The following is a 27847-nucleotide window of genomic DNA, read 5'->3' on the forward strand; positions in this document are numbered from 1 at the left end:
ATGGACTTGGCTGTTTATTAAACCTCTTCAACTGGGTAGTCCAGATTTTATCTGATTGTGCTGTCAGGCATACTGTTGAGTTCCTGTGCCTTCCTGATATACTGTGTGTCAGCTGAGTCATGGAAAAATTCAGCATGCATATACCAGAGTGTAAGGCAATGGGATGTCGCTTTAGCTGTTTGAGGATAAAATGTATTAGCTTACATCCCTTTTTCTGAGAGGTTCCAGCAGATGCCCTGCCAGGGTATGCGCTGCAGGTCAGCTGACACATTTTCTCCTCTGTAAACCATCAGAACTTCACTGTGTGTTTGAACCCAAGAAAGATCACAGGACAGTAATCTGATGGACAGTGTTTACTTAGGTTATGGGAGATTCAAGATCAAGTACTGGTCTGAATCATGCATAGCACAGGCTTGAGCTGTGGCTTCCACACCCTAGCTGAGGCTGTAATAATCTTCCTGTCTTCTTAGCTCATCTGTAGGAATATTTTTGGGAGAGTGTGTGTGTGTATGTGTGTCTATAAATGTTCAGAAGATCTCTGACATTCTTCTTGTGTAGCATTACAATTTTTTCCTTCATAGTCTCAAGGTACTTGGAATGACAAAACAAAACAGTGTCCAGTCTATGTCTGATAGTGCTGTGGATATCATGTATACATATATATATATATATATATTCTGATTTAAAAGGTGTTTTTTTCTTTCTGTCCAAAGTTATCTTCTTTTTAAAAGCCTTTACTGATTTATTCTTAAGCCCTTCAACCAGCAACAATATTCCACTAATGAGAGTGGTACAATCTGTGAAGCACACAAAAAGGAGAAGTAGCACAGTAATGAAGGAGGGTTGGATGGTTCACTATACAAGCAAGGACACACTGGTAAGGAATGTTAAGGAAGATCTGTCTTACTGTACATACTGTATGATAGTCCAGAATAAAATCCTAACAATACTTTGATAATTTACAGTCAGCCATGTAAGGCATTTTTCACAGGATTTGTGATTCCTACAGTCCTGATGCTTGTCATGACTGAGGGCTGGCACTGCTTGTAAGAAACAGGACACAGTTAAAACACACAGAAAAATATCGGAATGTCAGTTGCAGTGTCATAGGCAGCCAAATGTGAAGACATTCTGAAGGAAGTAAAAAATAATGTTAACACCTTATGGGCAGTCTCCTAGATATCTTACTGCTAGATGAATTGAGGCTTTTGTAAAATAGATGTAGAGAAGAGTTATTTTCATTCTGATCTGCTAAAACGGGAATAAAAACTTCAGCATGTGGCCTTCTAAAGTGAGCTGGGGTGTTATAACTGATACAAAAAGAAAGTTAATTCTTTTAGCAGCATACCTCTTGCAAATTGTGCTGAATGTAATGCAGACAGCAGAGTGACATTTTACATTTGTAAAATCTGGTCAGTTTGAGCAGAGTTAGGTTATTACTGAAGCAGCAGAGTGGCCCTCTAAATCCTAAACTCAAATATCAAGTCCTCATAAAAGCTTGTAATAGCAAATTAATCTTTATCGTTCACAATTCATTTCTTCAAACTTAACCAAAACATTTTAGAACTGATGCTTTTGAGAAATGAACATTTTATTAATACATGTGGAAAATGCTAGAAATATTTTTCCCTTGTTTTTCTTTGCAGAGGAAACGACACTACTGGAGACTGGACAGCAAATGTGTTACACTTTTTCAAAATGATACTGGAAGCAAATATTACAAAGTAAGGAATAATATTCAATCTCTTTTTTTTTTTTTTTTTCTAGCAGTAGAATATAATGACTAGATTGCTGAATTAATAGATACTTATTTAAAGTACACTAGTAATATAACTTTTATCTCTGCTTTCATTATTTAAGCTGCATTTGTGTGTTTTGCTTTTCACAAGCAAGTCTCAGATCAGAAAGGTGTCAGCTAACAAGGACATGTAAAATGCATGTTGTGGAAATGGAAGGGTTTTGGTATTGGAAAGAAACAGTATTTTACCATCAACAGTTCTCTGTGCCATGGAGTTTCAGGTTACAAGAGCCTTTTTGTTTGTACAAGAAACACATCGTTAAAAGCTAATATCATAAATTAGTTAAATAAAGTTCATGCTTTAGTTTTATATATTGATAATCTTTACAGAGATTTTTTCATTTTAGGAAATCCCATTGTCTGAAATTTTGTCTCTGGAACCTGCAAAAACTTTCACTTTACTGCCTCAAGGAGCCAATCCACATTGTTTTGAAATAAGCACAGCAAATATAGTTTATTATGTTGGAGAAAACATAGAAAACCCCTCAAGTGTTCCACTGAATAACAGTGTTATCACCAGTGGTACTGGCGTTGATGTGGCACGAATGTGGGAGATAGCAATACAGCATGCCCTGATGCCCGTCATCCCTAAAGGGACGTCAACTGGGTCAGGACCCAGCCTGCACAGTAAGTTTATTCATTTCCTCTGTTTCAAATAAGTAGAGTCATATCACAAATGACATTGCTCAATCTTCTGTACATGTTGCAAGTAAGTATTGCACAGCTAGTGAGGACTGTTCTGTCACGGCTTATCACTTCTCTGCATGTTATTTTAAACACCGCAATTTCTCATTCATGTGTTTCCAGTTTATACCAGGACATCTGTATTAATATATGAGTTGCAGATTTGTTAGTGAGCAAAGAGTTTTTATATCAGTAAGGCATGTCATCCACATTTGTGTTGCTGCCATGAGTAACAACCTCCATGTGCAGAGGAGGCATGAAATTTTCTGAGCTCCAGTTGGAAGTTGATAGATTTTTCCCATCATGACTGGAGCTTATGTTTCTAGCTATCGGCAGAAGCAGCTCTTCACTCTTTAGGTCACTACAGCAGGCATGATATGCTCCCTTTCATCAGATTTGGCTATACAACTGCCACAAACATTGTCCCATGCTGAGATGAAATGAGCTTAACTGTGAAGAACAGCTGTTGTAAGCACAAGGCATGGATGTTACCCAGGACTTAAAGGACTGAATATGTTATATCTTTGCCTCCAATTTACATACCTTTGGGTAATTCTCTAGCAAAGATGACAGTTTATGTAAACAAAACATGAAACTCCTTTAAATGTAGTTCAGGTACTGAAAACAAAGCACAGGGCAAACAATTTCCCACTACTAGGCATGTGCTGCTGTTGTTGCTCTGGCACTTGTACTCAGCCTAGCCAGCGTAAATTTGGATATCTATGCACAATTTGGATTAGACCTTTTGTTGTAGTGTATACCCAATTTAGCACTTGACATCTGGATGCTATTAATGCAGCGCAAAATGCTAATGATATCACAAGCCCTTCAGAAACCAAGTAATACAACAGGCTGTGGCATTACATCTCCAGGCAAAACAGCTCACATATAAAATGAGATCAGCTCTGTCTTTTCCTTTCTCGATTGTGTTCCTGCATAGAATAGTGTCAAATTCTGGATATCATTTCAATCAGGCTAGTTGCCTAGTGGCCCTGGTTTGAGCCCAGCATAGCTAAGCCAATCACCTAAAATGCTGGACTGGGAATGACAGCTGTCTTCCCTCCCTCTTGGGAAGTCTGAAAATTTTCTTTACAAGTATCTTTGGGGTTTTTTTTTGGTATAAAAATTAAGGTCATCTGAGACCTTTAGAACAAATTCCTATGGGAAGTGAGAATGATAGCAACCTTCCGTCTTGTGCTCAAAGTGTAAGATGCCTATTTTTGTCCATGCTTTTTTTCATGTAGACACAAAGCCGCACATACATTTGAAAATAAATTGGCAATGATAAAAGCCGTTATGTAACTGAAACATTCCATTTCAAAACCAATCTATTTCTAAGGAAAGGACAAGGGAATAAGCCATATGGAGCAGAAGTTCCTCATGCCACTTACTGCAGCTAGGAGAGGTACTGATCGACAGTAGCAAGTGTCTTCGGTGTGTAATGCAGGCTTTATAGTAGAGGACACTGGTTTTGATGAAGCTGAAATCATAATAAAATGAAGTCAGCGTGAACAGGATTCTAGGCAGATGTAGGAGACAGAAGCGGCAATGCTCCAAAGAATCATGCTTTCCTCCCCAGAATGATGTCTTTGTATAATACAGTTAGCAATAGGCATATTTTGCAATAGAATCATAGAATAGTTTGAGTTGGAAGGGACATTTAAAGGTCATCTAGTCCAGCCCCCTCTGCAATGAGCTCTGAATTTGTAGAGGTTGGATCTGATGTTTGTTGTATTGAAGCACAAGTGGAAGTTTTTGTTTCCATTATGTGTTTTAATAATGTCTCTTACACCAGTTAAAATGTGTATTACTTTAAACAGTATGCAGACCAATTTGAATGCATATTGGCCTTCACCTGAAGCAATACATTGTAGGTGAGAGTGTAAATAAAAATTATTATTAAATCTGCTAAGTAAAAACAGTTTACCCTTGTTGCAATTATGTTCCTTGCATGAGATATAAAACCCCAAAATAGAATGGAAAAAGTAATAATAAGCTTATAAATGGAAATTATGAGATTCCACTCTTAAAAAATTAATAATGAAATACATAATTCTGTTCTTTTATATACACTACAATTCTGTTATTAAAGTCGCATATTTGCTGGCTAGTGTAGTTTTATATTGGCTGCTAAATGAACAAGCTGACCTAATTGGTCCCATTTCTAGAGCTGTCAGTAGATATTGATGTAATGTAAATGTCATTTCCTATTACTACATGTTTGAACTAAAAGCACAGCAATCTAAAGTAAATTTTACTCTCTTCCCCAGGGGATATATCCATCAGTATTTCTGTGTCAAACTGCCAAGTTCAAGAAAATGTGGTGAGTGTTCTCTGGATCCTGGTGCTAGACATGCTATGATTAAGCTTGAAAAGTCATTGATCTGTTTTACAAAGAGGAATGTTAAAGGAGTTTTCATCAGCCATTTTTCACTTACTTTGTAGAAATTAACAAACAATTAGCTTTGTTAACTTCTGACAAAAATCTCCTTCATGGCACCTTTTCTTGAGGTACAAGAATTACATGTGGGTAATTTCACTTAACACAGAATTTAACTCTAGATGCTTGCAGGATGTTAATTACCAAAAGGAAAAGCGAGCTGTAGAAGTTATTAGTTCATGGAATTTGTCAACTGAACTTTGTAAAGATAATCACTAGACTTGATAAATATGCTGTTTCTTGTCATCGCTGAGACATCAGATATTCTCTGTTGTATGAAAATGAAACTCTACCCGAAGGAAGAGTTACATATGCCCTTACGCATATGTAAAGAACTCTGGGTTGCTTTTATGCCAGGACTGTTAGGCACAGGTTAGACAGTCAAGGTAAACACTCACACGACTTGCTTTTCTGTTCCATGGGCAGAGGAAATATACAGGACTGTCTGCAGCTGAGTCCAAATTTGGGGCAGCTCTGGCATTTGCCAGAAAAAGATTACCTGCTAGGAAAGGATGTGTCCCTTCCTTTCCAAAGAAAAAGCAAGACAGCCTTTATTATCAGCTATTTGGTGTTCTTTTTGCTCTTCTGTGTGTAATACATGTTGCTGGTCAAATGTCAGGAAAATGAAACCAAGCTTCAAACTTTGAGGTTTGTTTGAGTCTCAGAAATGAATCTGCCGACAGCTTGTGCTTTAGCTTGTGTTTAAGCCCTAGGAAACAATGAGATGTGAGCCTTCTCCTCTGGCATGGATGGAACATTTTACCTGTCTCAGAGGACAAACACGAACAGCCAAAGCTCAGAACTGCTGATACTCACAAAGCTTCTTATGAACTAAGAAATCGCTTGCATTTTTATGGCTGATGTGAGCTGACATTGCAACTTTTTCAAGGAAATTTGAAATTCATCATTTGTCTCTTTACATAAAAAACAGCAGAACTGGTATCCTGGGACCTCAGGGTAGAATGTTGCTACCCTGTTTCGCTAAAAATAAGACAGAGTCTTATATTAATTTTTGCTCTAAATCTTATTACTTTTTTTACATACATAGCTGCCTGGACACTATTTAAATTGACTTTTTTTTGTGAACTGTAACTAGGGCCTATTTTTGGAGTAACAGTGTAGCAAGATCCTCTTTATTTCCATATATACTTTTGTCTTCAAATTTCACAAAGATAGTGTAACATTGTGTATTGGGAGCTACTTAGGTAGAGGCTGGCAGTGGCATAAACCTATTAAAGATGTGGCAAGTTTTACAGCAGCTAACGTGACTTTTAAGAAAACTTGCAGAGCAGTGTCTTGCAGACAGTGTATTTTGAAATGTATTACAGTAAATGTATGCTATTTCCAATCAGAAAAAGCAAACTGGATACAAACTTTGTTTCCGTATCTCAGGGCTTAATATTTGTTATGTTTGTATAAACAGGATATTAGCACTGTATACCAAATCTTCCCAGATGAGGTGTTGGGATCGGGACAGTTTGGAATTGTTTATGGAGGTAAGACTTTGGTGTGCTATACAGGTATGATTAAGATAGAAAATTTCTTGAAAGGTGAAAGTATTTAGACTCTGAAGTATTTTGTTACAGAAATTAGCTGCCTATTGTTGTATATAAGCAGCACTCATAAAACAATGAATCTGGCATTTGTTGACAAAGTCTTTTTGTAATTTGAAATTTTCTACCCAATACACTGTATGCTTTATGTTCTCTGTAAGCTCTAGTAAAGAAAACCCTGAAGTGCAGAAAACTGTTCTTTTTGACAATTATAATCAAAGAAAAAAATATATATAATTTCTTCTCCCTACTGTTTTTCTTAACATGCTTTTGTGAGCTTTTTTCTGTGTTTTTTCAGTAGTTTGAATTGGTTTTGGGTTTTGTGGGTTTTTGTTTGTTTTCATTTTCTTATCCTTTTTTTCCTCTTTTTCCTCCTTTTTTCAGTAGTTTCTGGAGGTAGATTTAGGTACAGCTGTTGTTTGGACAGTGTGAAGTGAGCACTAACAAAAAATTTCTCATTGAAGAATCTCTGTGGGTCTCTGATAAACCTGGAACGTGCACTCATGTGTCCAAAGGCAATCACCTATTCCATTATTTGCTAGTCTGGAACTACTGTTGGAGGACTAAGGCTACAATCTGCCAGTTGCAGAGGAGGCAGCTTAAATATATGAACAAGCACATATATATTGATGAGAAAGTTAACTTTGCATCTGTATTGTTGAAATGCAGAGCTGACTTTCTCTTATGCATGTTTCTTACATGTTTAAACAGCTTTGTCAGGTGATAATGAGAAAAGTTGTCTTGTCAAAGGCTAGAAATAAGGGAAATACAGAAAACTTTGAATGACTTACATGACTTAATTTGCTGCAAACCTACTCTGAGAATTACTGAGAATTACCATGATTGTGGTCATTTGTACAAGCCAATGCAAGTGGAACCTTTTTCAGAGTTAATCATGATAATTGATAGAGACCTTTTGTTTTATTAATGCAGGAAAACATCGCAAAACAGGAAGAGATGTTGCTATTAAAATAATTGACAAACTAAGGTTTCCAACTAAACAGGAAAGTCAACTTCGTAATGAAGTTGCAATTTTACAGGTATTTTTCTATTCTTTCTTGCTGCATGAACTCCATTTATACACTTTCATGAATACCAGATAATACGATAGTTGTTTTAATTGATAATCACTATTATTATTGCTGCTTAATCTGCTTAAACAGCCAAGACCAAATGTATAGGCAATGTCACATTAGGAATTACAATTTCTGCAGTGTAAAGCACCAGGAGCAATAAGGAAAATGTATGCTTGTTAAACTACTTTGAGGTTCATCCATTCTCCTGGCCATAGAAAATACTGAAATGTTATCTGGTTTATGGGGTTCTGAAGACTGGCTATGTAATGATAAAATGTACAGACTATGTTGTGAAATCCTGTGCTATATTTATCCTTAATAGAATCTTCATCATCCTGGGGTTGTAAATCTGGAGTGTATGTTTGAGACGCCAGAAAGAGTGTTTGTTGTTATGGAAAAACTCCATGGAGACATGCTGGAGATGATTTTATCAAGTGAAAAGGGCAGATTGCCAGAGAGAATAACAAAGTTTTTAATTACTCAGGTAAGAAATTAATTATAAACCTAGAAAGAGATTTGAGGTCAATTGTTATCACTATTATGCTTTGCTTTTGGCATAATTTACCTGTCTGATTTATGAAAGGCCAGATTGTAATATCAGGGTTGGTAAGATGGTTTTGTGTACATTATCTGATAGGTAGTAAACCGTTAAGAGGACCTAGAACTAGACACCTGTACAGCTGTCTGTCTGCTGGATGGAAGGGCCATCAAGCTAGTGTTTCTCGTATGCTTGGGGAATTAAGCACAAGAAAGAGATGCAAAGCACTAACAGCAAACTGTTGAAGACCCACACAAAGAAATTTGAGCCTCTTGAACTGCCCATAACCAACAATTGCAGTTGGTACTATGCACTTTTCTGTGCATTTTTTTTCCTATGCGTTTTTCTGTGTTGAGATTTGACCTCAGCACTGCCTCTGATTAAATGAGTCTGGTTTCCTGTATGGCTTATTTTAATAACGTGATCTGGGTTGTCTGGGTTTGTTGGGTTGCTTTTTGGTTTTGGGGTCATTTTGGGTTTTTGTGTGTGCGTGTGGTATTTTGTTTGTTTGTTTGTGTTATTTTTTATAGAGTTTTTTTCTGTTTTGTTGGTTGTTGTTGTTGTTGTTGTTTTTCTGTTGTCATGTTACCATATTGCTTCTTTGTTCATAATACTGGTTTAAATTTAGATACACATTTGAGTAGTGAGCGACTTCAGAGTCAGAGTAGCCTAAGTTTGAGCAGTTAGGAAAAATAAAGGAGCATGAGCGACAGTGTTACCGTGGAAGTTTATTATTGGGAGTAGAATGTAAGAGGTTCCCTTATTTTCAAGCTTTCATTGGTGAAACTGACACCAGCTTCAGAATTTGGTTGCTTGCCTTCCCAGGTTCACACAGCCTCCTCGCCATTCCCTCCTCTAATATAGTGGGAAATTCTGCCAGCCCCTGACCAGACACAAGGAAAGGAGTTAAAGCCACAGGAATAGGACAAAAATTTCTGTTGCACTCTATTGCCATGTTCTTCTATGTAGAATGGAATAAAAATACATATCAAGGTTTCTTATGCTTTTTTTCCTCAATAAAATGTTTAAAATGGATCACATAATATATCTGTGAAATGTTTTGGGTGCATTTATATCTCGAAGGTTATTTTGCAAATGTTCTTTCATCCAAAGTTTTAACAAAAAAAAAGTAAACAAGTACTTAAAACCCAGTTTTGAAAAATATGTTTAGAATATGAAGTCTTTGGAGACAGAAAGATCATATTCCATACAGAGAAACATCAAGAAAACTTGAGAAACTTGAGGCACAGCAAATAGTAGCTGACATTTTTGCTCCCCGCCTGCCCACTGTAGATGTGGTTGTAAAAGGTACATGCTTGTTGTACTGTTTCTCTCTAGACTGGTCCTTGATTCTCTGATCACAGATATTGTCCAACAATATAAAGCAAAACAAACCATTGCCACATTTAAAACTGAATTTCTTTCTGAATTGCTTCTTCACAGATCCTGGTTGCTTTAAGACATCTTCATTTCAAAAATATTGTTCACTGTGACCTCAAACCAGAAAATGTGTTATTGGCATCAGCTGATCCTTTCCCACAGGCAAGTAGAAAAAGCCCTTTCTTAAGATAAATTGTTCAAATGAATAGGTGTTAGGAATGATTATCTTATGAACAAACAAAAAAGTGACTAGTCCCCTCTCTGCATTTCTTCCAGGAACTACACAGAATTTTTAAGTAAAAAACTGATTACTTGTTCAAAGAAGTTTGCAAAGGAGACATGTTTGAAAATGGCCTTTTGCCATTTGCCTAAAATATTTGACTAGGTTTTCAAATGTGACATCACTACTTATGCAATTGTTTCTAACTTGTTCACCATTACATAACAAATTGCTTATCTGGTTGATTTGGTCTAGATAAGTGACAGTTTGCAAGCAGTCCCCAGAAAGACAGGATTTTTTGAAAGTTAGACTAGAGTACATGAAGAAAAACACCTTCTTTAATTTTATTATTTTAAATGTCAGGTAGATTGCAGAATATTTAAATATACTTTCAAGCTCATTGCTGTACTTCTCATTAAAGGGAATCTGTATCGGCTCCTTTTACCTTTGATCTGCATAATTCGTCTCTATGATCCCCTCCAACTGCCATATTCGAAGGAGCACTATTGATAATTTGTAAATAATACCAGTATCAATAATTGGAAAGGAAGAGTCTATACTGCAGCATTAAACTTTTAATTGGTTAAATCTGTCTGTCTGAAGAAATCAGACAAGGAATTTCACAGAGAGGCAGGGTGTAACTAGGTCCACTACAAAATTAAAGTGGAAGTTCAAGAAATAAATTTTGTCAACTTGCTTCATTTAGGATAAAACCATAGGTAAAACAGTTTTCCTGTTTGCTGCAGGTTTATGCTATGAATGGATTAATATTACTTTCTCTTACTGCCTTCACCGGGAGGACAAGCTGTTAGGCCAGTCCAAAATGGCAATTCTTTCATTCTAAGGTGTCCTGTGTTACTTCTTTTACCATGATTTATTCATGGAGAGAAGGAATAGAAGAGAGGCAGGGGACTGGTAATCTAGTCTAATATCTCTGTGGAATAAAGGTTTCCCTCTCAAAGAGGAGTTTAAATATCCTTGAAGGAACAGTAGAGATGCATCTTGCAACTGAACCACAATAAAGCTTCCTCAACTATGTATTTGATGATAAAAATAACATCTGTCTTTTTTTTAAACAGGTAAAACTTTGTGATTTTGGCTTTGCCCGAATCATTGGAGAGAAATCGTTTCGGCGCTCAGTGGTAGGAACACCAGCATACCTTGCTCCAGAAGTGCTGAGAAACAAAGGCTACAACAGGTCTCTGGATATGTGGTCTGTGGGTGTTATAATTTATGTGAGCCTCAGCGGTACCTTTCCATTCAATGAAGATGAAGACATACATGACCAAATCCAGAATGCTGCTTTCATGTATCCACCTAATCCATGGAAAGAAATTTCTCCTGAAGGTAATGTCTGTTTGTGGCTGGTTTAATATAAATACTAAAAAAGAGTAGCTTTATTTTGCTTTTCTATTTTTTCGCCCTGTACCTACTGGTGAAAAAAGAAAAATACTCTAAATTTTGAGGTACCATAATGTAATGTCTCATGTATAGACTGCATGTGGCATAGCCCTGTAGTGTGGGAGGTGTTGAAGGAGGCACATAGCCACCTACAGGTTGGGTTGCTACAGAATCTGGTGGGGAACCTCAGCTGCTGGAACTGGTGGTGCTTGTGTTTACTTCTGTACCTCTTCTTTCAGATCTAGTGCCTCTTCAGTCTTTTTCTTATTCTACTTGTGCCAGTACTTCAGTTTCCATTCAGTAGGATTCTGTACCCTGATAGTCTTTCTGTAGGAACAATTTCAAGCAGATGAGGTTTCAAGAACAGTGCGAGAAAGTGTTATGGAAGAGGCTTTCTGCAAGGGGTTTGGGGGAAGGCTTGGAGATTAGCAACGAGACTTTTGAAATTATCATTCTGTTCAGTGACGCAGAAGATTTTTGATAGTGAAAGAACAATGTGAATAATTCGCTAGGAACATCTTTAAGGAAGGTAAATGAGTTCTATCAAAAATGTCTCTAAACACAACTAAGTAGGGCATTTAACAAAATTCTAAGTTTTGGTTTCACTAACATTTTCTTGTACATAACATACATTTTCAAGCAGGTTGATTTTCTTTTGGAATTTTTTTAATCATTATCTTTACGTCTTTAACTTTTTGTGAGATTATTTCAAAAGTTTTAAAGCAAAGGAAATGATATAAGGATCAAATTATTTCTTTTTTTTTTTTCTGAATTTTAATATGTACCAAATTGAATTAAAATATTAGCATTTCCAATTTTCATTATTTACAGTACAGTTTTTCTGGGTTTCAGGTGACATGTTTAACTTACATATTAATGGTAGCTTAAGAGAAGTGTGCCTGCTGCTTACTATAATATATATTATAGCTGTGTGAAAATCTCAGCTGAAAAATGCTTTGAGAGCATTGTCTGTTGTTTTATCTCTGTGGCAGATGAAGTTGGTGAGATCTGTTGGCGGGGGGGAAAAAAAGGCAGCTATAAATCTGCACAATTACACACTGTAGTCCTCCTGAACCTACACACACTTCTGATATGTAAGCTGACAGAAACTGTTGGCACCAATGCTTTATCTGGCGCTAGAGATAAGCAAACAGCAATCAACACAGAAGAGGCTGCAAGAAATTGTCTCCCACAAGTTCCTGCTGTGGTAGACAGAAGATCGATTTCTACATTCAGAGGTGAAGATTCAGTAGAGCACCTACAGAAAATTCACCTGGGGTGTTGTTTCTCATAGAATCACAGCCTTCATTAAGAATTGATGGATATCAGGCTGCAGGCATGCAGAAGGGTGGGAAGGAACACACTTCAACAAATTACTAAGTTAAAATCTGCTTATACATTGTGATTTTATCATATATTTTGGTTTCCTAGCTGATGAGACACTCTGTTGTGCTAAACGAAAACCTGAAAAAAGTCTGAACAGATCTACTATGTTTAATGCAGGAGTTGGAGTCCAGATCTCTGTCCAAGTATGACTTGATAGTGCTGGCTTTTAGAGCTCAAAATTGAACTCAAAGTCCAGATGAGCTCGGGGAAATAAAGGAGCGGTTTTCGCATGTCAGCTACTCTGGTCCACGTTCCCACACAGGTCACCAGAGGACAGGTGCATGGGTCCTGTACATCTGCCGGCCCCAGCCAGCTTCTGTTACCTGTGACCGTGTGGCACAGTTAAAATGTAAATCTGTACCCGGAGTCCTAACATACCTAATTTGGATTACAATGTTCAACAGTGCCATCATAATTGATGCTATAAATCATTGAAGCATTTGGGGGGGGAAAGATTTTACAAAGTTGCTTACTCAACATTGCAAATAAAAACTTTTTGAAAAGCTACGTGTATTTAAATGGAAACAATCACTGGGGCTCATGAATTTCTCTGCACTAAGTGCTATAAATCTACAGAATTTAGACAGAGAATTAGTTTCAATGCCACCAGGCTACCTTTGTGCACTTGAGAATATTCCTTTAGCCTGCCATGGGCTCTTCCAGCTTCCCAAACAGATTAAGCTAATGAACTGAGTATTTGCCTGCCATATTTTTTCTGTTATTCTTTTTGCCAATTATTCTTAATCATAGAATATTTTTCAGAAGAAGTTTTTACATACATTACAATGATTACTTTTAAATTTAAAAAAAAAAAAAAAATCATATAAAAAGGTCCATAACAAATTTATCTTAAAGGCATTGTAGATTTCTTGTTTTAACTGTTTCCTGGAATTTGTATCATAGCACTAATTCTCCCAAGAGAATGTTAATTATCGTCAACTATTTCTCCCACTCAAGGAAAGGAGTTATGTTGCAGTGTGGAATGTGATGCTACTGCAGAATCCAGCAAGGTCTTTGTAGATAAATATTGATCAACCTGTAGTTTTCAAGCTGGTATGACTGAAAATACTGTTTGTCTTGAAGGATCTACACAGTTATTTTCTTGCAAGAATCATTATCCTTTGTTTTAAAATTAAAAAATAATTATTTAAGATATATTCTTACTTGTAAGACAGAAAAATGTCAAAGAACCAGCAGTTAGTCTAGTTTATTTATTGACATTTTAAAACTTGTGCAAATATTAAAGAGAATTTTAACACATAGTAAAGAACCACGGTCTTCACAGGAGCTTTCAGCCAAGATATTGCTGCACTGCTATAGCATTAAGAAATTCAGAACAATATTGATTAGACAAGTATCATTGTAGCAGATATAGGAAATACAAAATAAATGTTATCTTTAATGCAGGTAAGAAAGATCTTTTTAAAGTACTATGCTGTGTGAATTTGAATAGGAGCCATTTGTCCAAAGGTTACCATAAGTAAAGCTAATGTAAATATTATTTTTCTCCATTATTTCCTGCATTCTTCTCATATTTCCTGAAGACAGGGCTGAGTCCAAGAGCTCTTTAACAATGGACTCTATGAATTGTACATTATTGCTAGATTTTTAAAGTGGTAACTTCATCTAAAGACTGTGTTACATGCCTCAGTAAGAGCAGGCAGAAACTGAGAGTTCGGTGAACTTAGTAGAGCTTGGTTACTGTCTAAAAGAATTAATATTAACTCTGATTTATGCATGCCAATAAAAATGCTCACGTTCTTCTACCATATAAAATGCAATATGCATGACTTTTTATTCTTTTTCTACTGCTGAAATATGTCAGTACTAGTTTCTGTGAATGCTCATAATATGATAATCCTAGAAACGTTGTAAAACAGTGAGAAGTAGTAGATCAGTTAGAGCTAAAAAAACCAAAAAATTAATTCAAACCTTTTGCTGTCTATATCAACAATCCTGCTTCATGCCCAAAGCAAGTGATGGCAGATAAGACAAACACCCTAAAACAATAGATGGGCTGGGGGGGGGAGGTTATTTCACAACTGTACCAGGTTAGGATCACAGACATGTGCAGCTGATAGACCTGAGCTACCTGCTTCTTTAACCACAGCAACATTCTGTGTATGTACTTTTAGTGGAACCATAAATGCTTTTAAAGTTGGAGGGGTTTTACCTTGTTATGTAATTTCTAGTTTAGATTAATGGAAGTGATCATCAACCAAGTGTATTGCCAGTGTCTGTGAAACAAACAGTTTTTTAAAGGCCATATAATTTGTTGCAGAATGGCTAGTGAAAGCAGCGTTAGGAATTTTTGCATGCCTATTGCAAAAATTGACACTCAGGAAAGGAGAACAGTGCTCAAACCTTTTGTTTCTTGTCTATGATTATTACTATGTCTCAGATATCCAAATTGGATGTAAATCTTCTTGCAACTGTAGTTATTTCAGCACTCTTTTCAGACCATTACTCATGTAAAAAGTTTAAGAATAGCTAAACTTAGTTATCACTATGTTTGCTTCTGTTTTTATCACAACTAGAGTGGAATTGAAAGCTCAGATATTTTACTTTTTAGCAAAATCACATATGCTTTTGCATTTAATTGGTAGTGCACAAATTGGAGTTTATGATGCTATGTTTGTCACCATTTTGGTTTTAGTGCTCACTAGATGCTTTTTCTGATATTGCCAAGCAACAGTGTTTTAATTTGGGAGCTGGAATGCAGAGGGCAGCAAAATTTTAAAAGAAAAAAATATATATATTGTACCTAAACACTGTCTGGAAAAGCTACAATAGCGGTAAAGCAGCCTCAATGTTTGCAGTCTGTGTTCCTTATTCGATTATTATTCTTAAGGTAAAATTCAGTTGGCTTTTAAAATAATAAACTGCACTAATAATGAAGCAGTAGATTTGTAAAAGCACATGACCCATAACAGTTTAAACTGCGTGATTATACAAAAAATACACCTAAAATAACGTCTGGCAGGTTTAGAGTGAGCAAAAACATATGGGGAGAAATTGTAATTTTGAGGAGAAGTGTGTCATGAGTGTAATAGTGTGGTCTGTGTTAGTTTATTTTCTTGAGAATTGCTTTTTATGTGCATTTTCTAGCAATTTTTAGAATAAAAACCTACAGTCACAAGCCAAGAAAGAAGGCAGAATCAATTTGAGGGTAACATTTTTGAGTGTCTCATGCCTTTTGGTCACTAACAACAGTTCTATCTTTGCTACTCAGGAGTGTGGTCCAGTCATTGACTATGACTTTTTTCTCTCCATAATGTGTCTGAATTAATCTCATCAGCTCTTCCTGCTGAGAAATTTTAGCTTTTTTGTGTAATGCTTTGTCTGTCCTCTTCCCCCATTAAAACTTAACCTATAAAAACTAAGACCTTTGAATTTTTGTAGCTCTCAGACATGCAATTTTTCCCAACTGATTATCCATTCAGAACATTTCTGTGAGCATCTTTTCCCAAAGCTTAGCCCTCATGCACAAAATCTCTTCTCTAACTTCACCAAATCCAATTGCTTTACCTTTTAAGGTTTTTCAGAGATTGTGTGTGTGCATATATACACACAGATACACAATCTCACAGTTATATATATGTGCACATACACAATCTCACAGATTCCTCCATAGGAAATTCTTACTTTCACCTCCACTATGCAGGTGCATTTTCCCACCTTTTCCTGGTAGCTGATCTCTTTTTAAACAATGCTCTCCAAAAACTGGGTTTGTGTTTGTGTGTCAAAACGGAATTGTAAATTACTGTAGAGAGGTAGTTTCTGTGGTAATCATGTATAAAACCAGGTTTTGTCACAGCCATTCAACATCGCGTTGTCCAATCTGCTATTTCTGTTCTGTCTTCAATGATTGTCAAGCCAGCTTATATTTCCAGGTTCACCTAATTGTCACATGACAATTTGACCTTAATTAAGACTTCTTTGTGGAATTTTGCTAAGAATTAAGACAGAGGAATCTACTTGCAGAATTCTCTCCTATTTTATAGCTTTAAGTTTCACATCTGTCACATGTGAAGCTATTTTCAACAGCATTACTGTTTGTTTCCAGGTTTGACCTTCCAGTCCACCAAATTAGCTTAATCTCAAAAGGCTTATTTTGATTTAGCTACAGGTTACTCCCTGAAAGTTTTAGTCCTTCTTCCCGTTAGTATGTTTTGCCCAGTGTGTCTCCAGTGTGGTGGCTGTTCTTTTGAACTGCATGGTCTTAAAACGTGCTATGTCAAGCTTTGAATGATTTGTAGTGTGTTTCATTCTGTTGTGGAATTTTCTTAAATCATTGTATTTGTAAATTTTTTTTCCTCAGCTACCAACACAGTTATTACTACTAGCCTGATACGAGCTATGTGATGTGCACACTGTTGATTAGGTGCTTCACGTTACTTCATATTATTAAGTAATTTGGGAGGAAACAAAGCAATTTCTTCCTTGCTTTAAATTTGATCATGGTGTGCCTGTTAACACTGCTTGTAAGTCAGAAATAAATACCACAGCTGCCTTCAAGCCAGTATTTATATAGACTTGTTTCAGCATAATGTGAATAGAAACTTTGTTTCACACATTAATGAGAAAGTCACATGAATGAGCCTTAAGTATGAGGAGGTCAAATGCATGTTACAGCTCAAAGATGCTTTCTACCTCAGTAAATTTTAAACTAGCTGTTTAAACTAAGGTCTTGGCTCTACTTACATATTTGCTAGGATAGATTAGTATAAGAAAACCTCTCTTGTAGAGGTGCAGCTTGCAAATGTCACGGATTTCTTGAGTCAATGTCCCTGAAAATAGTAAGCTCTGCCAGCTGAAGATTATTTTTTGCCGAAAGAACTGCATGTATGCTATGGCATTTGTCAACAAAGCTGTATTGACCAGCAATAGGGAAGGGGTTTATGTGTATGAAAAAATTATACCACTAATCAACAGAGCTATACTCAGAAGAATTCATGGCCTAAGAAATCCTAAGTTTTATGTTAATGGCAGCAGCTTAAATTTTTACAAGTGATGGCTGTAAGGGTACCTAATATTATGGGTATACTTGAAAAATTCTGGACCAATTATAAATTTATTGGTAATTTTGCACTGCATTTCCTGATATTCTTAAGGTGATTTTTTTTTTTTATAATTTACATGAAAAGTCTGTATGGTAGGACTAAATAAATGATAGATTCATAATAGGGTTTTCAGATATTTCATAAACTTCTGTGTTAATGTGTGGGTTACATCCTAACTGAGTTAGAGTGTTCATTCCTATGAAAACTGTCATTATCATGTGTTATTTTCATACCTAGAGTGAAAATTGTTACTGTGCTTTTACCACAATTAATTATTTTCTGTACAAATAAACTGCCACAAGCAGTTTCGGAATATGAACCTCCTGCCTTGTTTTTTTATTTTTCAGTAAAATGCAACTAAACAGCAATCTTCCCTAAAATCAAGAGGACATACAGCTTTTTAAAGCCACAGTTGAATCTTCCCATTGGGGATTCTGCTGAATGATCACCTGTCTAAATGACCAGTAGTCCTGCTACTGGAGCAGTTGGCTAGTTTATCTCCTTTAGCAAAGTCTCCAGCTCCTGGAACTTGATAAGGCCTCAGCTGGCTGCTTATACTGTCCTTAAATCATGGGAAGTAAACAGGAGCCCATAAAACTGCTAGGAAAAGCAGTACCATAATACTCTCGGAGCTTGCACACAAGTTGCTTCCTTGGTGATAAAGCATTGGATTCCTGCAGAGGTGGTCTTTCTTAACTCTCTGCATTTATTGAATTATTGACTTTACAGAGGAATAATGTCAGATTTTATAAAGTTCCTAAAAAGTCTGACAAGAATGACTTTAAAATCTGATTTAAAAAACCCAAAACAGTCTCTAGTGAAAATTCATAAAATTTAGTTTAAAATACAATGTAGTTGCACCCCTTTCTTTAAAGGTGTTTTTATCTTCCTAGACAGAAAATTTAATTTTTTAACTTTTGGTGTCCCAGTTTGATTCCATGAATCGTACTTGAGTTGTCTGTCTAAACTAAATGTTTAAAACTTCAAAATTTTGATCTCCAGTGTTTTTAAGCAGTACAACTCAAAAAGTAATCATCACACTATTAATTAAATTATTATTTTTTTTTTTAATTCTGAAATTGAGTGAACTTCAAGCTTACTGTTTGTACATCTTATTTGAACACTATCCAGACCAAATGATGTTAAATAGTGACTGTCAGGACAGGATGTTTTTCTATAAGCTGAAAGAGAGCGAAAAACCAGGATGTTTTCTCATTTCTTTTGAGTAGTCCCACAGAACCTATCACTGTCTGAACCTCTACAGTTTATTTAACAGCAGTTAAATTCAGAAGTTTCTTGTTAACAGGCTAGTCCAGATCCCTAAGGAAATCCTTTAATCCTTCAGTTCCAGCACTCAGCCTGTCTGTATTGAACTCCCTAGCTTCTACTTTCTACTTCCCTTTATGCAGCACTGTCTTTTTATTGCCAGTACGTATTGCCTGCACCTTGACTTCAGATACTCGGCACTTGAGAAGTGGCATTTCTTTGATTGCATGATATCGTGGTAAAAGACAGAAAATTATTTTGCTGTTAAAACTCACGTTTGATCTCATTCTTCACTTACATTTGAAACTTTGAGTATTAAAGCAAAGAGAATTTTATCAGATAGTTTGGGCCTTAAGTCCTCGTAATAGTCATGATTGTGTTTGTGCTTTTTTATTGCTAAGAGGTGAGTGATATTCAAAACTTTCCTAGTGAAAAGAACTCTAGATAAAGAACTGAAAACAAACACCAAAACTTGTTAAAGAGACAGCAATATTCTGGCTGTGAAACAAGCAGGCTATCTGTGCAAACTGATCTCAAGAACAAATGATTGCTCAGTGCTGACAGTCCTAACCATCTTTTGACGTTGCATTTTCCCTTTCATCTTCGTGTGCCTTCTCTTGTGTTTGTTTCTAGACTGATGTCTTTCTGATCTGTTCAACCAACCGCACTTGTAATTTCCCCCAAGAATACAAAGAAAAATGTTATTACATGTAGTATGTCATTGTCCTGAAGGGAAAAAAAGGGGGGGGGGGGGGACGGGACAGTGCAAACAGTTCTTCATCTTGCGGTAGCTTGTAGCTTGGGAATGCTGAATAACTATGTATGATTTCATCATTTCTAAGGCTCACGGTCATACCTGCTTCCAGTGGGTTGGGTGTAAGCTACATAATAGAGACATTATTGATAGTCCATGGCAAATTGAGCCTGGAGAGAGGAAGCCTCTGTTAAAAAAGAAAAGGTTGTCCTCGTTGCTGCACAAAATATAACCTCAGAGATATACCAGTTTAAACAATTCTGTCTCAACTTGTGCACTTAAAACAGACAAGATGATTTTTCAGCTCCTTCAATATGTAGCTGGCAACAATGTCCATCTGACATGTTTCAGACCAATTTCCCCTCACTGATGCCATGTTTCTGTGTTACTTTCAAAACTATCTTTTCCTGTCACCGAGATATAAACAAAGAAATAAAGACTTAAACCAGCATACTTTGCACAAGCCAAGGGATACTGTAATGAAATGGGAAAGTGGCAGTGACATTATAATTCCTCGTGGTCTGTCAGTTTTTCTATAACAATAAGCTTCCCTCAGAACACATACTGGACATTTAGCATCACCTAGAACTGAATTTAACCTTTCATGGTACCCTCTTTTTTGCTTTTTTTCTTTGTTTGTTTTTAATGGCTTTATTAGAAGATTTCAAAGGTCAGCAATCTCATCCCAGACATTTTTCCAAATAGGTCATTTAGTACAGTTCCATGCACTCGTCATTGACTCATGGTGTCTTCAGGCACCACAGCACACATACTATAACTTCAGTGAATCATCGACTCTTTCAAAAACACAGAAATTAGGAAATGTGTAAAGAAGCCCTTTTGTCTTTCTTGAACACCAGACTGCTGACTAGCAGGTAGAAGCAATGCTCCATTCAAAATTGTAGTATTGCAAGACTTAGTGATTTGCAAAACCTGATTTTTCTGGGAAGGTGCTGCTGTCAGTCATCTAAAAGTGATATTGAGAGTCTCAGAGTAATATACACATATACATGTATGTGTTTACTGTGGTACTTGAGGAATACTGTAGTCTTCACTTTTACCTGAAACCTTTTTTGACTTAAGTGGGAACTGAGTGAGAGTTGTCTTCAGACTTTGCTGCCTGCCTGAAAATGAACATACAGAGGTAGACAATGTACACACTAGCAGGCAAATGTAATCCCATTAGGAAGGGTTGCATAGGTACCTTCAGGGACATCAACATTGACTGCAGTTTGTAAAAAGCTAGAGGGATACCTGTCATCTTTTTACAACTACCATGTCTGTCTATCTTGTTTGTATGTCCTAGTTGAAGCAAATATATTTAAACTGATGTTTTTCAATATTATTTTGTTCCAGCTATTGATCTCATAAATAATTTGTTACAAGTGAAAATGAGAAAGCGCTACAGTGTGGACAAAACGTTAAGCCACCCATGGTTACAGGTATTTCTATGAATTCCATGGTTTTTTTTCCTGCATATTTACACTCTAAGTATACAAAAGGTTTAATCTTTAAGCACAAACCTGAAGATGTTTTCAGATCCTGAGAACCTCATACTCCACCAATTTATGTATATATTCTAATTAATTTTTCCATAAGTAGATTCCAATGATGACCTCTCTCATGTTTTCAAAATACACTACAAAAATATTTTGTCTTGTTTGTCCACTGTGAACATGATTATATATTTATAAAATCTTTTATAGTAATGATATTTAAATCTCTTTGAGCACAGCAGCAATTGCATAAGTTTAGAAAAGCAGATTTTTTCTAGCCCCAGCTGAATTAATATCCTGCACCATTATACCGAGATGGAGCGACTATCTTAGCAACCTGACATGGATCACTAGGATGTACATGTATGATGTAAAGATATTTCTTCTTCCTTATTGATCTTGTGACGAGTGCGAGGAATTATTTCACCACCCATGCCTTATTTAGATGTCACAGAAATCTACGGACTACTGATAGATTCTGCAAAACAAGCTGTGACATGTCCATATTATGCTTATGATAGAGTTAAATAAAATAAATTTATCAAATAATCGTCTATAAATGAAACCTATCTCTGTAGGTAGATTTCATATTTCTTAATTATAAGATTTTTCTATTCTGGGGGAATAGGAATGCGTGACCTTTAGACTGATGAGTTAACAGCACTTTGTATATTACTGGTAATAGAAGAGAATGTAATTTATTTTAAAAATGATACTGTTATTTTATTTCAGGACTATCAAACCTGGTTAGATTTAAGGGAACTTGAATGTAAAATGGGAGAACGTTACATCACCCATGAAAGTGATGACTCCCGATGGGAACAGTATTCAGGAGAACACGGATTACCGTATCCAGCACACCTTATCAGTCCAAGTGCTAACCATAATGAAAACACCAAGCTAGAAGAAACAGAAATGAAAGCCCTCAGTGAGCGTGTCAGCATCCTTTAAGTTGCATCCCCTATAATCTGTCAAAACACTGTGGAATTAATAAATACATGCGGTCAGGTTTAACATTTGCCTTGCAGAACTGCCATTATTTTCTGTCAGATGGGAACAAAGCTGTTATGCTGTTACACTGTTGATGTATCTGAGTTGCCAAGACAAATCAACAGAAGTGTTTTTGTGTGACCAACTGTGTTGTATTTATAAAAGTTCCCAGAAACACTAAACTTGTTATTGTGAATGATTCATCTTGTATTTAATGTATTAAAACCTGTCTCCACGGTGCCTTTTCAAACTAGTGTTTTTCTTGAGCCTTGTTTTGGTAAGAGAGAACTTTCTCATGAAGATCTGCGAGTTTTTGTGCATCGTTAGTATTGTAATTGTAAGCAAACTCTTGAAGAGTAGATTATAACTGCTGTTCTGTGAACAACTTCTACCGTTTGGATAAAAGCTTTATTTAGTGTTGAAAAAATAGAAAAAAACCAAACAAACAACAACAACAACAACAAAAAAAAAACCCAAAAACCCAAATTGCATAGCACTGTACAGTTTCAAATCAGATAACCTATCTCTATGTGTTTGCGTGTTTGTGTATATAGATACACGCATACATACACACAATATAACTTGCTCTTCAGCCTGAATGCCTTAGTAGTGTAAACTGCAGCATATGTTGGTTTTATTTCCCCTTTTCTTAAAATATTATCTAATATTAATATTCTCTAATATGTACATTCAGAAGCTAAATAACTTGTTGACTTTGTGTATGTTTTCAATAAAAGTCTTGTTAAAATGCCTTCATTTGATTAATCTTTTGTTTAAAATATCCCTGGAATGCTATCAGAAGTAGGTGGAGTCAATTAGTTCATCATTAAGAAGCCCATGTGGAGGTAGGTGGGAGATTGCTGCCAGCCAACCTGCGTACCTGTAAAACATATTTTGTAAGAATCTACTTGGACTACATTTTATATCATAAGTTCAGTCAGTTTTGAAGCATACTAGGGGAGTGGAGAAGCTGAGGACACGTTAATGGGAATGTAGTTTTTAAGATAAATGTGCTGCTTCTGCTTTTCCACTGAGTTTCATTGAACTGACACAGTAATGTGGATCTCTCCTGCTCTTCTTCCCCTGAAAACTTCAAAGATATTAATTTTCATTTCTAACAATTAGTGTTCCAACAGTAATGCATTTAGCTTTAACTGAGAGAGATTCAGAGTGCACTGTAAAGCAGGTGCCAGAGTAACTCAGTGACAAGCTGAAAATTATTCTATGCCACAGGCTTCCTCTGAAAAATAAAACCAGTTGATACTGGTATTGAAGACGGAGGTTAAAAAAGAAAAGATACAGTACATGGGATAAAAGGCAGATCTATGCAATGATAAAAGCTAATTACCGCATATGATAAACCTCTCAAATATTGCCCTTATGTTACAATCGTGAGCTTTTCAGTAGATAAATCCATTCTTTCCTCGAAGAAGAGGTTTGTCCAGAGGAACTTTTTGACAGGTACATAGCATGATCAAAGCCAGCAGAATTTTTCTTTGGTATTTTGTACCTCTACTGAAGAGATAGTGTATACTGTAGATGTAAAATGAAGAAAAGGCACCTTTATTCGAAAAACAACAGAAAATATTTTATAGAAAATTAAGAAGTATTGCATAAAATTACATATAAATCCTTTTCCACTTCAGCTAGGTCCTGAAGGTAGCCTCCCTGATAGCACTGGCCTTGAAACATGGTCTGAAGCAGTTCTAGTTGGGCAGAATTCAAATGTGTTGACTATTCTGCCATGCTGTAAAGTCTGTTTTCAGTCAGGATGTTCCTACAAGGCTAAATTTGGATAATAATTGCCATTGTTTCTTTTTCATCCAGCCTTAATCTTAAATCAGCTGTAGAACAGAAAAATAGACTCAGGATGAGTCTATCTCAGGATGAGATTTCTGTCAGTAAAACTGTATATGTATGTACATATTTAAAAGCAAGACTACTTAAAGGTCCAGTGATGGACTCACAGATGTATAAACATTATACTATTTTTTAACAGCTCCAGAAGTCAAGAGAAAATAACTAACTTTTCTTAAAGGAAATTGAGGGAAATTATCAGAATCATCTAGACTTTGTTCAGATGCTGATATCATGACTGTTCATAAGGAGCCATGATTTCACAAAAGTGCCTTAATTTTGTTGTGTCATTCCTCTATGTTAGCCAGTAACAGAGATTTTTAGAGCACTGCTTTCATATTCATCAACTTAGGTGAGTCAGGATTTTATTGGTGGCTTGGTTTTATTTACTATTAGTGCACCTTGAGCAAGGGTAATTTTCAACAACATAGTTAAATTTTCAAAAATATCAAATACCATACTGCTACAGTGTTCTCAAGCATAGACATGAGGCAGGAGATTAAAAGAGAAAGTAAACTACTTTGCAGCTTGCAATGGCATCTCCAAGAATCCGGCTGACGAAACTAAAACAGTGCAACTTTTAATGAAGGAAGGACATTTAGTACTTAGACTAAAGCCCATCCCCTTCTGACTTCTGCCATAAAAATGCTTAGCATGCACAAGGGTTTGCTAAGCATAGACCTATGTTGATAAACATTTAATCGAATGGAGCACTTTTGATAAACTATTTGCCAACAGAACAGAGAAAAAATAAGTAACTTACTCTTCTGAGAAGCTTTCTGAGTAGCTATTAAACATGATTTCAAAGGAACTCTTGTTTTGTTATTAGAGGCATATTATACTTTCTCTTCACCATGCCTGTTTGGTCGTCTTTTTCGGTGTTTTTTGGTTTGGTTTGGCTTGGTTTGGTTGTTGTTTTTGTTTTGTTTTGTTTTTTTCCACACTGAAGCTTGCTCCATTGCTTTAAGAAACTTGTACAAATATTTATTTCTTTTCAAAAAAGAATCTGCCATTAGCCAATGTAATAAATGAAAACTTTCCCTGCTGCCATTCAAAAATGTTGCACTGTGAAATATGAACTGCTTGCAGTTCAGCCAAACAGATGAATTCACTGATTCCTAACTCAAAGCCTAAATGGAAACTTGCTCTTCCAGATACATCAGCATCAAAGTATACTGAAGCACATATGGGATTTTGTGGTCATTCGTGATTTTCCTTTGCTCATTTTACTCAGGAAAAAGGAATGGTAGGCCTTCTATAGTAGTGTTTCTGTGGTCTTCATATTTTCCATTAGGCCAAGAGTTCCTGCACATGCATCATGGAAGGAAGACCAACGATGGTTATGCTGCACATATGTATCAACCTGAGGGTCTATTGATGGTATATCATATGCATATCAGACGTGTATACGCATATCATACATCTGTAGATACATTTGTTGTGTCAAAGCTTAGCTGTGAAGTGCAGAGAAGTAGCCAACAGGTACTTGGAAGCTAGAACTTCTGATTTATGTTAAGTTACCATTTTTACTTCTATCACCTTCTTCATTGATTCAGATAGACTTTCTTTATCACAATGTCTTGCCCAGGCAGTTTAACTAACTCAGCAAATAAGGTGAGCAAAATGCATGCACTTGTGCAGCTCGGTTGTCACACAGTTGCTCAGATACATGTGACCATCCATCCACACCTTCACATTGCAGGATGGAAAGGACTTGCTGTCAGTAGGCCTTGTCTCCTTGTCTCAGCTACTTCATCAGACCTCCTTGTTCTCATCTTAGCAGGATCTCTTCAAAATTAGTTGGATATTCTGCCTTTCCCTTTTCTTCCTTCTCCTTCCTCTTTCCCCTCTATACTTCTCTACTGAAAACCCTTCCCAGACTCTCACTTCTCCAGTGGTTAGAAAGTTCTGGATCCTGACTTCATGTCAAAACAATAACCACCTGTTTTTTGTGTCAATGACAATCTTGTTTTTAGTTGGAGAGATTAAGCATAACAAGTTATTTATCTTCCATTATTGGATAAATCAACACCTCTTCTGCACATCTGAATTTATCCTGAACTATGAAGTCACATGAGTGACACAGAAAATATTAATAAGCTGAAAAAAAACCAAACCCTTACTGGACTAATCAGACTAGATACTCAGCATCCTGTGAAATCAGAGAGAAAGGAAAAATAAAGGAAAACTTCTAGGGAAATTTTAAAGAATTAATCACTGGACAGGTTAACCTCCGTATACTACTTCAGTCTGTAAGACACAGGGAGAAAGGTAAGAATCAAGCAGTTATGGATTATGGTACAGTATTAATCAGATAGATCTACCAAAATATTGACATCCTGAAAACTCTGCTTCATGCAGACAAAGCAGAGCCATGTCCCTGTAGCTGTTTAGCACCCCAAACTTTGCTCAACTTAGCATTTTCACAGAGACACTAGTTTTTTATATTTTTTTCCCCTGGAAAAGAGGTTATCATTTATTCTAGCAACAAAGGAAGCCAACCACATACTGAGCTGGCCACCTTTTACCTCATTACCAGACCTGTCACATCTGAAACAAAAGTCTCATGGTCTTATATTCCTAGCATGTGACAGATGGGAAAGAGCTCAACTGAATCAAGTGTAAATCAGAGGAAATGTCTTGGTAAATCAGTTACTTTTCAGTGGTGACATACTTGACACCTGAATAGGTGACACCTTCCTTTTTACTTGGCTCGTTTTTAGCAACTGGAGCAATTGAATGCTGAAATCAGAGTCTACTGGACGAGCTAATATTTGTGCTTTTTACTGCTCTTTGCTTTGCTTAGGCAAAGACCAGGGAGCACATACTATAAGGAGTGTAAATGATTTGGTGCCTTACTGAGCACATCTACAAACTTGAACATAAGCTATTCACAAACAATTAGAAAAGTCTACTCAAGTTTCAGACTGAAAAGTTACTATTTCGGAAGGTCCCTGGAAACGAAGTAGCGCATCCAAGCACTGCAGTCCTACACCCAAGAGCATCTAGCTCTGCTGTGAGCCTGGAGAGCCCAAGGCCTCGCACTGCAGAAGTCTACCAGGCAGGGCGCCAACCAGGAGAGCTACAAGGAAAGCAGGCATGATGAAAACGTGCCTTTAAGGCAAATACCAAAATCTGCAAGCACTTGTGTGCTGCCAAAGTTTGACAAAAATTGGCAGATTCTGTTGGAGAATTTTTATTCAGACAAACTATTTTCCAATGAATTTATGATATTTTTGCCAACTATAATATAAATAGTTTCCAATATAACTTCAAAAATGAATAGTGAGTTCTTGGTCATGACCTCTTATACTTTTAATGGGGACTGATTTTTCAGAAAGTCTTAATAACTGCCTTTTGAAAAGCAAGTAGTTCATTTTGGTTTCACTGTTGACTTAGGCATACAAAAGCATGAGTTAGTTTTGAGCAGTTAGGTCACTAAATTTAATAAGTGGAAAGTGTACTGACACATTCTCAAGAAAAAATAAAAGTTGACCTGAGGGACCTGGCTCACATTTACCAAGTAAACAGCTGCAGCAGTTGAAGATGTTATTGTCTCGGCCCCCAGCTGTTTGTTACTGGCCTTATAAGAGAGTAAAAATAGAACATTTCAGCTTTTCTAGTTGACACTCAAAAGCGTCTGAGCACAATTTTTATCTTAATGTTTAAGTTAATTTGCCTGATTGTGAGTTAGAGCTGCATTGCTCCATTCTGCCAGCTCTTCCACAGGGAGACATCTGGAAAAGGGGCAGGAGGGAGAGTGCAGGTATTAAACTACTGTAGCCAGATTTGCCAGAAATCACATGCCAGAGTCCTTAATTGCATTTCTCGAAAGAGAATTAGGAGCTTGCAAGACTGAATCTCTGATTATTTCTAGGTGTTTTAGGCTTCCAGATTTCTTCTGAAATAGAATTTAAAGTTCTCAGTAAGTAATTAAGGACTGCT

The 27847-nt window shown here is 36.4% G+C and overlaps 1 protein-coding gene across 2 annotated transcripts in view; it reads left to right on the forward strand.

The window, feature by feature from the left end:
- The window catches only part of PRKD1 (protein kinase D1), a gene marked incomplete at both ends in the record, with an annotated part of 133424 nt that extends 111418 nt beyond the window's left edge, over positions 1–22006 (forward strand). For both annotated transcript variants that reach the window (XM_080346118.1, XM_080346117.1), the window contains 11 exons: positions 754–877; positions 1647–1724; positions 2146–2425; positions 4753–4805; positions 6346–6418; positions 7409–7515; positions 7874–8035; positions 9533–9631; positions 10769–11036; positions 20916–21001; positions 21788–22006. In XM_080346118.1, coding sequence (XP_080202244.1) covers positions 754–877; positions 1647–1724; positions 2146–2425; positions 4753–4805; positions 6346–6418; positions 7409–7515; positions 7874–8035; positions 9533–9631; positions 10769–11036; positions 20916–21001; positions 21788–22006 — 1549 coding nt within the window. The remainder of the gene's footprint in view (positions 1–753; positions 878–1646; positions 1725–2145; positions 2426–4752; positions 4806–6345; positions 6419–7408; positions 7516–7873; positions 8036–9532; positions 9632–10768; positions 11037–20915; positions 21002–21787) is intronic.
- Between the last annotated feature and the right edge of the window lie 5841 nt (positions 22007–27847).

The sequence above is a fragment of the Nesoenas mayeri genome (genome assembly GCF_963082525.1).
Source record: "Nesoenas mayeri genome assembly, chromosome: 5".
NCBI lineage: Eukaryota > Metazoa > Chordata > Aves > Columbiformes > Columbidae > Nesoenas > Nesoenas mayeri.